At 39.3% G+C, this 14,164-nt stretch overlaps 1 protein-coding gene and 1 pseudogene across 1 annotated transcript in view; one reads left to right on the forward strand and one right to left on the reverse strand.

The window, feature by feature from the left end:
• HSPA4 (heat shock protein family A (Hsp70) member 4) overlaps positions 1-14,164 on the forward strand; it is a 46,595-nt gene that overhangs the window by 1,880 nt on the left and 30,551 nt on the right. The window contains exons 2-3 of the mRNA XM_002912908.4: positions 11,256-11,313; positions 13,312-13,452. Of these exons, the coding sequence (XP_002912954.1) occupies positions 11,256-11,313; positions 13,312-13,452 (199 nt within the window). The remainder of the gene's footprint in view (positions 1-11,255; positions 11,314-13,311; positions 13,453-14,164) is intronic.
• Positions 6,968-7,687, reverse strand: LOC109489546 (annotated as a pseudogene).

Here is a 14,164-nt window from a genome sequence, read left to right on the forward strand (position 1 = left end):
AGCATTAATTTTCCATATGATATTGTCCTTCTCTCAAGATCCAAGTTTTCTTCATTTGTAAAGGTAGTCTTCCCCAAGAAATCGAAAAGGATGGTGCACTGAGTCAGGCATTTAACTTTTTGGTCCTTTCCTGTCTAGATTTGAACATAATTTACATCCAAAGGGAAGAGGATTCCCAATATTGGAACTAACAGTATTCCTGTCTTTTCTTTCTGTTATGTTCCAGGTTTTGTTTTTTTTTTTTTTTTTGACAAACAGCAGCTACATCAGTTTTACCATGAATTCCATTAAAAAAAAAGTTTAATCTTTTCAAATTGGAATTAAGTTTGCCTCAGTGACTAGGTGGTGGGTGACCAGATATATGTACTTGTGATAAGACAGTAGTGTTTAAATACTTTAAGTGATTTTCTTTTTATGTTTTTCCCATATTTTATATTTTCCAGGAACTTCTAGGGATACCATACATCGAAGTAATTTTTGTTTGTTTTTTTTTTTTGTTTTGTTTTTTTAAAGATTTTTTATTTATTTATTTGACAGAGATAGAGACAGCGAGAGAGGGAACACAAGCAGGGGAGTGGGAAAGGAAGAAGCAGGCTCACAGCGGAGGAGCCTGATGTGGGGCTCCATCCCACAACGCCGGGATCACGCCCCGAGCCGAAGACAGGCTTAACCACTGTGCCACCCAGGCGCCCCGAAGTAATTTTTGAACTATGATTTTGATTAGCTTAAATTTCTTTCTTAGAGTCTCTAAGTAGGAGATGGGAATGGAAAGTTTGATTGTTATAGTAGTTACAGAATAGTGGATTTTTGTCTCTGGTATACAGAGATTGATGTGGGTTTGCTTTAGTGTCATAGTGGAAATGAGATTTAGTTTCTGGAGGGTTAGCTACTATGGAAGTACCTCATTTCAAATTGTGGCTGTAACGCTATTTGGATTCAGTTTTTGAGAATCTGGTTGACTCTTGTCCAGAAGACACCCTTACTTTTCACCAAATACAGGCTTTCTTTATTTTAGCTGCTACTGAGTGCCTCCAATATGCCAGCCATTGTGGTAAGCACTGGAGGTGTACTCTGAACAAATAAAAAAGATCCTGCCATTATGGACATGGGTAGTAGAAAAAAAGCCAGATGCTAAACAAACATGTTATTACTAACTGGTAAAGCCCAGATGGGAAAGTACAGAATACGATGACTGGGGACTAATTTAAATTAGATGTACCATGGAGATGAGAGGTGCTCTTAAAGAAGTACCATTTAAGTTCAGACCTGGAGGATGAGGAGAAATTTACATGGAGGGGCGCCTGGTGTCACAGCGGTTAAGCGTCTGCCTTCGGCTCAGGGCGTGATCCTGGCGTTAAGGGATCGAGCCCCACATCAGGCTCTTCCGCTATGAGCCTGCTTCTTCCTCTCCCACTCCCCCTGCTTGTGTTCCCTCTCTCGCTGGCTGTCTCTATCTCTGTCGAATAAATAAATAAAATCTTTTAAAAAAAAAAAAGAAATTTACATGGAGGTGGTGGTTGGGTCTAAGGAAGAGCTGATTAAGGCAGAAGGAACAGCAAGTGAGGAAAACCTGAGGCATTCAGAAGAGCTTGGCACACTTGGCTAACTGAGAAGATCATAACTACTCCTGAGCCACTTGCAAGAATGGTGTGAAATGGATTGGAGAGGAATTAGGCAGGACCTTGTAAATCATGTTAAGGATTTTTACTTAGGCGCTGTGGTAGTTGATCCAGTTTAAATTTTAAAAATATGATTGGCTTTTTTCATGGCGAATGGATTTATCTGAGAAGGGGAAGAGAAGAATCAGGGTGTTACTTAGGTTATGGCAGTATTTATATTTAGTCCATGTGGGAGTTGATGTTGTTCTCTACTAGTGTAGTAGCATGGGAGGGAAGTGTGGGCGGCTTTGAGATCAACTTTGGAGGTTTCAATTGGGAGCATCCATGTTGACGAATTTGATCATAGGCTTTGGAATAAGATGAGAAACCTATTTTTATATTTAGTGGGATTATTACAGTAGAAAGGGTACAACCTTAAAGCTTTGGACTGAAAATATTAATGGAGTGCCAAACATTACTGAAGAATTGGGCCATACTTTCCAAAAAGAATATAGGGTAGAAATGAATTACTTAGGAAATAATTTCTTTTTGTGAATTGTTTATATTACTATTTTCATGGACTTAGTTCCTAATAAAACAGTATATTAGGAATTTGAAGAGATGAAATTGTCTATTACTAGCTGCCTTTGAGAGAGAAAGCTGAAAGTACGTACTTTCTGGTTAACTGGAAGATATCTGATACCTAACTTGTGCTAGAAAAGTATTCCTATGAAGAAATGTTTTTGCATGTTGTAGAGCTAAGTACAGCAGTAGGAGCTTGAGTCTTTTGGATTCAAAGAAAAGTTGATTTGTTAACTAAAGTTCAAATTGCTTACACCATTTTCCTTCATATGTCTAATTGTAGAAGTTATGAAAGTAATCCCTTAGAATCATTTAGGAGCTAAAATACAATCTTCTACACAAAATTGGTAGACTAATCGACAGGAACTTTTTCATTAAGTTCTTAATTGGGTGTCCTAAATTAAAACATTTTTTTCTTGACTTAACAAGATATCTGTTTGTTGTAACAGTAAAAACTAAAGTGCTGAAGTTTCTTGTCCTCATTATTTGGTGTTTGCTGTGTATCCTTGTGTACCTTTTCCCCAGAGTTCTACAAATATACATGGTGGGGGGTAGGTATGTTTAAACAAATAGGATCATACTATATTTTATAAGTTTTCTTTCGCATATATTTTAGACTTATTTCAGAGTCAGTAAATATGAATCTACCTTCTTAAATGTAAAGTTCTTTATTATGGCTGTAACATTTTTTTTCACACAGGTTATTTCTAACTTTTGTAATTATAAATAATCGAACAGTAGTCTTTTATACTTGAGTTTACTTGTTAATATTTTTATTTCTGTTGGATAAAGTTCCAGTTGTGAATTTGCTAGGGCAAAGAACATACAGTTGACCCTGTATATCAATGTGGGGGTTAGGGGCGCTCACTTTTGTGCAGTTGAAAACCTGTGTATAAAAACCTTTGACTCCAAAAAACTGAACCACTAGTAGCCTGCTGTTGACCAGAAGCCTTACTGATAATGTAAGCGGTTGATTAACACATGTTGCATTCTATACTGTGTTTTAAAGTAAGCTAGAGAAAAAATGTTACTAAAATCATAAGAGGAAATACATTTATACTATATTGTATTGAAAAATCATAAGCATAAGTGGACTTACACATCTCAAACCTGTATTGTTCAAGGGTCAACTCTATGTGCTTCAAGTACTGTTGCCAGGATACTTTACACAGATTTAAGGGATTAATTTATAACAGGAAGATAAGTGATTCACAGGGCATTGTGAAGATTATAATGAGCTAAAACTATATAAAGTGTTTAGGATAAAGCTGGACACAGTAAATATTGCCCAATTATTTTCTAGTATTGCTGTTACTACCTTTTTGTATTTTTTTATTAATCCTCCTCATTAATGGACTATATGTTGGGATAATAAAATGAAAACTATTTTAGTTTGCCTGAGGGGTTCATAATTTATAGCTTTTAATATGTAAATCTTATTACTTGGAGAATTTGCTGTGCTTTAGGAACCATATCGTTAAGTGTGAGGTGTTTGGTCTGTTTGATGTCGGTTTTTGGGGTACTTTATAGTTCAGGGCTAAGGCAGTAAGCAGAGGATACTGATGTAATCTTTTCTATGCCAGTTTTGCTTAAATCTTTTATTTGACAGTCTCAGCGTTATTGTGGGTTCTCTGATAAACTCATTTTCTTATATCTGTTAAGAAAGAGAATTAGAGCAGCAGCTGTTCTAAATATCCCGAGGGCAGTTCTACACATTTCTATAAACATGAAACTGTGCCTTTTAAGGATCTGTGTTGATTGCAGCTGTGCATAACATCCCATTAGAATTTGCATAAATATTTGGTCAGTAGTATCTCTTACCCATGAAAGGGAGAGTAGTGTTACTCTCTGGCCTAAAAGGATGATTATTTCTAGGGCTTACCAATTAGAACAGGGAAGTCTTGAACTTAGTTTGAATTAACTTCCTGTAATACCAACCTGTATTTGGGAGTGGAGGAAAAGTAATGTCAAGTAGCAAGTGTCCGTTTTTAGCAGCATTGACTTGGAATTGTGTGGCATAGACAGGAAGTGTTAAGGTAAAGATTGCTGTTGGGGCGCCTGGGTGGCACAGCGGTTGAGCGTCTGCCTTCGGCTCAGGGCGTAATCCCGGCGTTATGGGATCGAGCCCCACATCAGGCTCCTCCGCTATGAGCCTGCTTCTTCCTCTCCCACTCCCCCTGCTTGTGTTCCCTCTCTTGCTGGCTGTCTCTATCTCTGTCAAATAAATAAATAAAATCTTTAAAAAAAAAAAAAAAGATTGCTGTTGTCTAGAGATGTAACCATTCTAGGTGGAACTATGAATGATAGAAAGCAGTGGTAAATAGAATAAGAACAGTCTTGGATGGGTTATTAAGTACAGACTTAAAGTGTCAGTGCAGAGGAGAGGTTATATCCCTGGGGGGTGGAGTGATGAGGAAAGGCAGGGGTGGTACTTGAGCACAGAGGATTAAAATATGTGGATGAAAAGTTTGGTATGGTCTAAGTGAAGGTATAGAAGTAGGAATAAATGTAATTGGTTTGCTAGGCAGTACAAAAATAGGTATATATGGGATCTGGAGTCTGGTAGCCCTGATTTTGAATCTTGGATGCTTATATTTACCAGTTATGTTTCTGGATGCATTAATTTGACTTGAATTAGATCTTCATTTATAAAATTGGACAATAATAGTTCTTTTCTCTGAGTATTTGGGAAAATCAAGTGTAGGTTGCTAAGCACACTGCCTGGCATATGAAAGGTGTGGGGAGCTTGACCTGCTTGGTTGAAAGAGAGGCTTCCTGCCATAGATAAAGATTGGATGCGGGCTATGTGTGAATTTTGGAAGTTGCTGGAGAGTGGGGAGTAGTAAAGTTTTTTTTTTAAATATTTGGTTCTGTCCTTGTTCCATGTAAAAATCCTAATGGAATAATTCAGCCACTAAAAATTTTTCAGATTGTATGTTGAGAGACAAACTAAATTGAGGGTATTTAGCTTACTATTATTTTTAAGGATTTATTATATTTATTAGGATTGCATAGGAGTATTTACTTAAATGCTGATGGTGGCCATCCATGGTGGGCGTGGTGGTTGTGGAATTACCGATAATGTTTTTTTTCTTTGTCGTACTTTTTGTTTTCTAATTTTCTGCGAAGAGCTTATACTAACTAGAAAGTACTGGACTCTAGGTGTCTAAAACAGGCTCTAATTTTTGACTTCATCTTTTGGCCTTTCTTCACATTTAAATATTAGGTTTCTTTGTGTAAGCTTTTATTTTTAAAAACCCTTCAATTTGTGCTGTTTGACTTATTGACCCTCATTCAGTTTTTCTTTGTGAATGGAAGTAGGAATTTTTATTCCTCATGGGTAGATGATTTTGAAGATGGCTGACTAGATTTTAATGGATAGTTTGAGAAGGTGAAGCAGAACTTTCATAGCAAACTAGTTGGTATACTTTTGTATGAAACTCAAACCAGGTCTTCAGTGGAGCAATAATAATGGCTAGTATTTTATTATTTATGATGTGCTAGTCTCTGATATAAACCCTTTAAAAGGGGATCAACACAGGGGCATCTGGGTGGCTCAGTCGGTTAAGTGTCCTACTCTTGATTTCACCTCAGGTCACGATCTTAGGGCTGTGAGCTATAATTTGCACTGAGACAAACTTTTATTTAGCTTTTCAAGATGTACAAAGTGATTATTACTGCACTGGGCTCTGTGTTGGGCGTGGAGCCTGCCTAAGATTCTCTCTCCCTCTTTCTCTGCTCCTACCCTGCTCTTAAAAAAAAAAAAAAAGTTGATCAACACCTTTAATTTTTATAACAGGCATATGAGGTAGGTGCTGTAATTTCCCCCATTTTATTTATTTTTATTTTTTCCCAGTCTGTGTTCAAATCCCCCATTTATTCAACACAGCCCTTTCAGTCTGCATAACAGAGTCTAAACACAGCAGTGCCTAAAATGCTAGAAGTTTATAAGACCCAAAACAAAAAAAATTATAGTACCGACTCTACAATAAAAGCCAAAAAAGCAGTGTTCATGTTTCCAAGGTAACCTGCAAGACCCCGTGAATAACAGCGGCAACAGAGGGGTCGGTGATGACCCTGCAAAGCTGGCTCTCAACTTGCTCACCAATTTCAGAGAGAAAGGGAGACCTGGGATGTGGGGGTGTGTGCATGAGTACATGTAAAAATAGAACCATTTTCAGTAACACGGCCTGTTTGATCCTAGAGGTTGGAAGAGGACGGGGGCAGAGGAGCCGGGCCAGGCTGTCAGGAACAGCAGCTGTATTTTCCTGAGACACTTTTTTCCTTTTCCTGAGACATTCTGCAGACCAACAAGCAAGGCCATGATCAGGCCACCAGACTAGCCCCTGGTCATTTGTGGAAATGAAAGTCCTACCCGCAGGCTGGGGCCACACTGCTACCCTGTTTGTCCCTGCTGGCTTTGCCACTAAATTTAACTCTCTCAGAAACGGAAAATGTGGGAGCTTTCTAGCCAGTAAACTGGAGAACATCTTTACAGGCGCAACCCCAAACCAGTAACATGCCTGCAGCTGGAACTTTGCTTTCAGAGAGTACGTCTCAGTTACTCTCTTCAGGGCCTTTCCTGAGTGAGGAATTTGTTTCTTACCAATCTTCCTTTGGCTGGAAAAGTGACCAAACTGAGGTGGAGGAGATAGAAGTTACTGGGGACAGAGCTTCCGTGGCTCTCTTTATTGGGAGGGATTGGAGCTGGAGTGGCTGCCGTGGCAGCAGCAGCCAGGGGAGCGACATTGCCTGGCGCACAGGGGACTGCCCCTCAGGGAACTCAATCATCTCATCTGCAGGGGTGACTAGTGCCACGTGGGGGGTGGTGGCAGCATTCTCCTGGGAGGGCTGAATTCCCATGGCGGGGGGGCAACGTAGGCCAGCACAGTGGTGGTAGTGATCTCCTGGCCATCGATTTGTCCTTCATCCATGTCCTTTACCACCTTCTTGGCTTCATCTGGGTATTCTGACTCCATGTATGCATAGCCTTTAGAAAGATGGGTGACAGCTTTTTACAAGCATGTCAATCTGTTAATTTTCTCAGAGGTGGAGAGTATCTCCGTGATGTGGTCCTTGCTCACATTCCTGGTGAGCCTCCTGGTGTACACTTTGGCCGGGGGAAGGACTCCAGTTTTTCCTTTCCTTTTCATCTCTTTTGGGTGGTTCGGGTTTGGAGCGGGAACGCTGCCTGTTGTCATGCCAACACCCAGAGGTACTGGTTGAGTTAGAGGAGCTGCTGGAATTGGAGCTGTAGGACATGCTGAACTTCCTCAGAAATTGGACACAGAAGAGGAGCTTGAGCCATTGCTCAAGCCTGTGCTGGTGCTGGAAGGAGAGTTGCACTGTGACCTGGTGCTGCTGCCACACTTGCAAGGACTGTACTTCTTCTGAGTTTTATCCCTGTCACCATCCTTGCTCCACTCCTTGGGGATCCCTTTCTCTTTAGCATGATCCTTGGACTTCTCATCAGGGTGATCTTTGCATTTGGTAGGAGAAGGAGCCATCTTCCCGCCACCATGGCCTTCTGCCACTCTCCTCAGCTGCTAAGGCCAGTGCCCTATTTTTCCCTATTTTAGAGTTGAGCAGATAGAATTTCAGAGAGATTAAGCAGCAGAGAATTCACACAGCTAGAAAGGCAGAGAAAGGATTTGGACAGACCCATACTGATTCTACAGTCTGAGCTCCTTTTACTGCACATGTATTCAAATCGGTAAAGTTGATGGCAAAGTGAAAAAACAATGGATTTCTTTCTTCAGTGTAATAGGCTTACTGTTACAGAATTTTTTTTAAAAGAATGTGAGCGTTGCTTTGTAGTGATGTTTTCTTATAATAGGTTAAGGAAAGTGTGGACCTTCCCCATACTTTGCAGGAGTTAGTCTTGTTTGAGCTGAGGCCTTGTTCGCCTGCGGTATCGTGTGGTGAAGATGGACACTCCAGTAGTGACACTTGATTATTTTGTAAGAAGTGGTAACTGTTTGTAGTGTGTGTGTATATGAGCCAAAAAAGGATGAATGCAGTTGACTCTTGAATAATTTGGGGGTTATGGGTGACAATCCCCTGTGTAGTCGAAAATCTGTGTGTAACTTGACTAACCAAAAGCTTAATAGCGTACTGTTGACTGGCAGCCTTACAGATAACAGAAACCGTTGGATAACACATTTTGTATGTTATACGTGTTATGTACTATATTCTTTTTTTTTTTTTTTTTTAAAGATTTTTATTTATTTATTTGACATAGATAGAGACAGCCAGCGAGAGAGGGAACACAAGCAGGGGGAGTGGGAGAGGAAGAAGCAGGCTCATAGCAGAAGAGCCTGATGTGGGGCTTGGGGCTCGATCCCACAACGCTGGGATCACGCCCTGAGCTGAAGGCAGATGCTCAACCACTATGCCACCCAGGCGCCCCTATGTACTATATTCTTATAATAAAGTAAGCTAGAGAAAAAATGCTATTAAAATAATAGAAAGTACATTTACAGTACCATATCATAAAAAATACATGTTATAAGTGGACCCCCACAGTTCAAATCAGTGTTGTTCAAGGGTCAGCTGTAATTTAAACTGAGACAACTTTTATTTAGCTTTTCAAGTTGTACAGAGCAATTCTTACTGTTAAGACAGATGCAGATTTTGAAAGTAACTAAAAGTAAGTAAAAATGTTACAGACTTCAAGGGAGAATACCTAGAGCCACTCTGTACAATAGAACATTCATTGAGATGGAGGTATTCTGTATCCAGTTCTAAAGTTTTAAGAGATAAAAATGATTTGAGTTTTACTTGAAGGCCATTGGGAAGGCCTCACAAAGTGGGTAATACTGTTGGAGAATGAGTGAGATATAGAAGGACCAGAGCGTTTCAGATGGCAAAAGTTGTCTGAGCAAAGCAGGAAGATGGGAAGACTAACGGGTTGGTTCGCTGTGCCTGACATGAAGGTGGAAAGTGTGGTTGGGGTTGGGATGGATGATATGAGGCCTTAAGTTCCACAGTAAGGCATCTGGGCTTTATTTGTCGGTTATTGGTTTTATTTGAAAGGTAATTACAAGTAAGACCGCTTCAGAGTTTCCAGGTAGAATAGAAAATTAACCTTCCAAAAGGATATATAATAAACTTGGGAACATTAGTGTTTTTTATTGTTAGAGCCAGCAGTTGTTTTGATGAGATGAAGGTTTGAAGAAGGGGCTGCAGGAAACAATGGAAGATAAATAACGTTGCCTTATAATTATGTTGGGATTGACATGTTGGTGGGATCTGGTGGCTTTTAGAAAAGATGTCAGTTTACCAATCATTACGCTTAGGCTGGAAGGCCTTTTTGGAGCGGAGAGGGTGAATGGAGTGGATGAGATTGTGTTTGGCAGTTTCTGAAATGGCAGTATGAGCTTTGATAGGAGGGACATTTATTTGGTACTGGGGATATTTAAAAAAAATTAGTAATTATGGGTGTATATATATGCAGAAAGGCTAATAAGCTTGACCACCTGTGTTTCTTGGAGGCTACCTCCAGCACATTCTGGGCCTGCAGAGTTTAGGGTTCAGAGCAAATCTAATGATATCCCAGGCTATGCCATATTTATACAGTGTAGAGCTACTTGGCAACTGCTTTGGGAGATTGGCTCACAGGAGTTCTTACCCTATTGGGTGGAAAGGGCCACTGAGGCACAGAGAGGCCCAGCATTCTGGCAGATTGCACAGGGCTAGTAAGTTTATTTAAATAAAATAATTCTCAGTAGATCATCTAATGTCAGATTTGGACCAAGGCATTATGGCTTCAGAATTTATTTACTCCAGATTGGAAGAATTAGGGGTCTAGGGCAGATAGAGAGAGCCAAAGCTAGAGTGTAAAGTGTGGAGAAATGGTCTAGAGTCCTGACTCCATTGCTTTCAGATTGTGAGATGCTGGATAAATTTACTTACTAAAATCTTTTTGGACTCAGTTTCTTTCCCTATAAAAGAGTGATAAGATGGGGGGTGCTTCTGAAGATTTAATGAGATAATACACATAGCGATTTGTGTAGTCATTGTTATGAAAGTAGGAAGAAGAGTAGGTTTTACTGGATTGAGGAGAAAATAATCTCTGTTTAGGATTTAGTTTTGTCTTTTAGGATTTTTTGGGTGCTTTGGGGTGAATTTGATCTTTAGCTTGAAAGAAAGCAGCCACTGGAAGGGGAGGTGACGAATAAGTGGGAGTAGAGGGAAAATGGGGCAGGGTTCCAGAGGGATTAATTAGAATGAAAAACCTATGGGGAAGCGTAGGGGCCATCTAGCAACAGTATCAGTTCCAATATAACTGACTTTTTAAGCTTAAACATGGTGTTTTAAAGTAGTTATACCTGTAAGCAGGTTTCAGTTTTGCTTTCTAAAATAAGCTGCAGATATATCAAACTACAAAATACAGCAGGCAGTATATGAATTGGTGATTTAGAAGAATGTGTTCATAAGTGGGAATGAAGGTCGTTGTCGGAAATTTTGAGTACTTTCGGTGCCTTGCTGGCTCAGTTGGAGGAGCATGTGGCTCTTCTTGATCTTGGGATTGTGAGTTTGAGCCCCAGGTTGGGTGTAGCGATTACTAAGAAAAATTAAAAAAAAGAAATTGTGAGTTCTTGGAAGCTGGTTCTGGAAAAATTTTTACTAATATATAGTAGGACAAGAGTTCTCATGGTTTATAGACTATTCTCTAGGTCAAGTTATAAGCTGTTTGAAAAAGCAAGAGCATTTAATTGAGGTATTAAGAGGGTACATTATTTTGTATTGGGATTTTGAGCACCAGACTTGTAGAATAAGAGAATAGCGGAGACTGGCTAGGTTGCCGCCCTGTAGTATTCTAGACAGATGGTTAACACATCAGACTTGTGCTTTAACATCTAAATGACAGGACTCCCATTATTCTAAGAGGCCAGTCATTTTCAAGGACAGTTTTACTCAGTGGAGAGTTCAAAATCACAGACTTCCTGTGTGCTTTTACAATATGTGGCTTTTTAGCTCAGAGTCAGAAAAGTTGCTTGCTATGGCGATGTAATCCTGTTGGATGTAATGTTTCAGTAAGGTTTGATGCTGAAATGTTTTTTTTTTTTCTAGGGCTTGCATTTCTTTTGGTCCTAAGAATCGTTCAATTGGAGCAGCAGCTAAAAGCCAGGTAGAGTTTTGTTTTTTTCCCCTAAAATAACTTATTTCTCTGCTTTGTCCATCCTTCTCTTCAGCAAATATTTCAGTGCCCATTATATGCCTAATACGGCAGTCCCTGGGTGAACAGCTGAGAAAGAGGCCTGATCACTAGTCTCATGTACTTGAGTGAGAAGCAAATAGCTTTTTAAAAAGCATGAACACGGGTTCCTGGGTGGCTTAGTTGGTTAAGCTTCTGACTCTTGATCTGGCTCAGGTCTTGATCTCAGAGTCTGAGTTCAAACCCCGCTTTGGGCTCCATGCTGGACGTGGACCCTACTTAAAAAAAAAAAAAAAGATAAAATACCATGAACAGTATAATTTATTTAGTGCAAACTCCTGAGATGTATTTTGTCCAGATCTTGTTTAAGCAAGGCTTGCTTATTCCTCTGTATTTTATATGTTCATTGAAGTCTGTCTCTTTGGGTTTTTATCTTAAGCATGCTTAGAGTCACTGTTGTTTGTAGATTTTATCTTGTTAATCAAGGTTCTCAAGGAAAGAAAGCATGCTTGTAGAAGCACACTTGACTTTTATGTGTTTATTTTGTAAAACAGGAACCTAACATTATTTGTTGGTTTCTAAGTAACCAGAGCAGCAGAACCCCAAGAGTTCTGTTGCTTTGAGTGTCTCAGGTTGCTGTAAAATTAAGGAGTTGCATATTTGACCTTCTTATGGTTCAGCCTGGAGCACCATGTAGAATGAATAAATGTTTTTTTTTTCCTGGACTGGACAGGGCCTACGATATAAAAGTCCAGGGGTGCCTGGCTGGCTCAGTTGGAAGAGCATGTGACTCTTATCTTGGGGTTATGAGTTTGAGCCCCATCTTGGGTGTAGAGATTACTGGGGGAGAAAAAAACAACAGCTTAAAAAGCCTAAGAAAACAGTGCTTAACCCGTTGATTTTTTAATTACATTAGGTGTTTTATAATCTTATTTTCAAAAAGTCAAAAGATTCGTTACGAAGCAGTAGATAGCAAGTACAGAGTTAGTTTGAAATGTCTTTCCTTCTAAAATTCCAGTGAATTCTTGTTTTTAAACTTGCTCTCATTATTGAGAACAGTTACTGAACTAAACCAGCTGCCTAGTTCTAGGATAACATAGTTATTGTGATACTGAGTTTCTGCTTGGCAGCCTACTGAAGAAGGGCCTGATTTTGGAGTTTTATAAAAGACTTCTGTGTGCCTTCTAACATAGCTGATGTAGAGGAGCTCTGCAGTTCTTATAAATACAAAAGTAAAAGAAATTTGGAAGTTACACGTGCTACCTTTATCCAAACATCACTGTTAGTATCTTAACGTATAACCTTTGTGCTCTTTCTACGAATTTAAATGCTTCCCCCACTCCAAAAGTGAGATCATACCATATAGATACTTGTCTTCCAACCTTCTGAAATAATGTTACCCACTGTATGGATATATCATTTGTTTACCTATTCTCCTGTTAATTGACCATCCAGGCTGTTTCCAGTCTTCTGCTTTTGTAAATATTTGGTCACTGTCTTTTTACAGTTATCATTATGTACTTACTGTCCTCTTTTTTTCCTGTAAAGTTTCTTTCATTAGAATTTCTGAATTGATATTGCCAAATTGACTCCTGGAAGGTTTGAATCACAAATTATGGTAAAAATTTAATTTTTAAAACTTAAAGCGCATTTTATGTAAATGTTAATTAGAAGTTTAAGAACAGAAGAATACCTCCGTACATGTACAGTGACCCATCTTCATAGAGAAGTAGGACAAGCTGGGCTGTAGTGCCATCCTTGCCACTTTGGTCTATCCGAGTCCGTTAGTCCTCACTTCTCATGCGATCAGGCATCATACAGAAAGGTGTAGTGCTGAAGAAAATGAAACCCAGAAGGAAACCTTGTGGAGTTAAAATGATGCTAGTTTAATCTGAGGCTGTTGAATTTTTTTTTTCCTAATTTAATTGCTCTTAGTCTTTTCACTCTGATTCTGATGTTCTTTGTCTTTAGGTAATTTCCAATGCAAAGAACGCAGTCCAAGGATTTAAAAGATTCCATGGCCGAGCATTCTCTGATCCATTTGTGGAAGCAGAAAAATGTAACCTTGCATATGATATTGTGCAACTGCCCACTGGATTAACAGGTATAAAGGTAAGGTCTCAAAGTGATGCCTCACGATTAAAATACAGTGTTTTATTATATCAGGTCAATTTATATCTGTACCATTCTGAGTTCAAGTTGTAGTGAAAATGTTTACACGTGTTTAGGAGAAGGTTTTGGTAGGAAAGACCATTTGGCCTTTTTTGAATGATCTGGATTTTGATTGGGAGCAATAGATAGCACTGTTAAAATGGGTTGGACAGGTGGGTAGTGGTGGTTTGAACTTAACATTGCCATTGTTGCTTATGTTGTTTACTGATGGAGCAGTCTTCCTGGTGTGATTTTAGTGAATGTCTTCTGGAATACCAGCCAAAGAACTTAACACTTTAAAGTCACTAGCCAGAGGTATGGTCATACTCTTGACGGTAGGACTTATATTGGAAAGAGGTGGTGTTCTTTTGGGGAAAAGGGAATTTAGTCTTTGGTATCTTGAGGACATCTAGGAGAGTTTGTGAAGCATGCAGTGAACTGATCCTACAAAAGAGGCAGCTGAGTTTAGCAAGGAGAGATTTGGTGTTTGAGAGAGCACAGTTGGAGAAGTCAGGATTGTGGGATCAGGCTCAAAACCCAAGAGATGATGGGAATTGTGAGAAAAAGATAATGAGTTGTGTTATGGAGAACTCAGCTGAATTCAGAAGTAAAGAATTCTGATAATGGAAGAATGATCACTGACTGGGTTTACTTAGGATATCTGTGGCAATAA

The sequence above is a fragment of the Ailuropoda melanoleuca genome, chromosome 3 (genome assembly GCF_002007445.2).
Source record: "Ailuropoda melanoleuca isolate Jingjing chromosome 3, ASM200744v2, whole genome shotgun sequence".
Taxonomy (NCBI): Eukaryota; Metazoa; Chordata; class Mammalia; order Carnivora; family Ursidae; genus Ailuropoda; species Ailuropoda melanoleuca.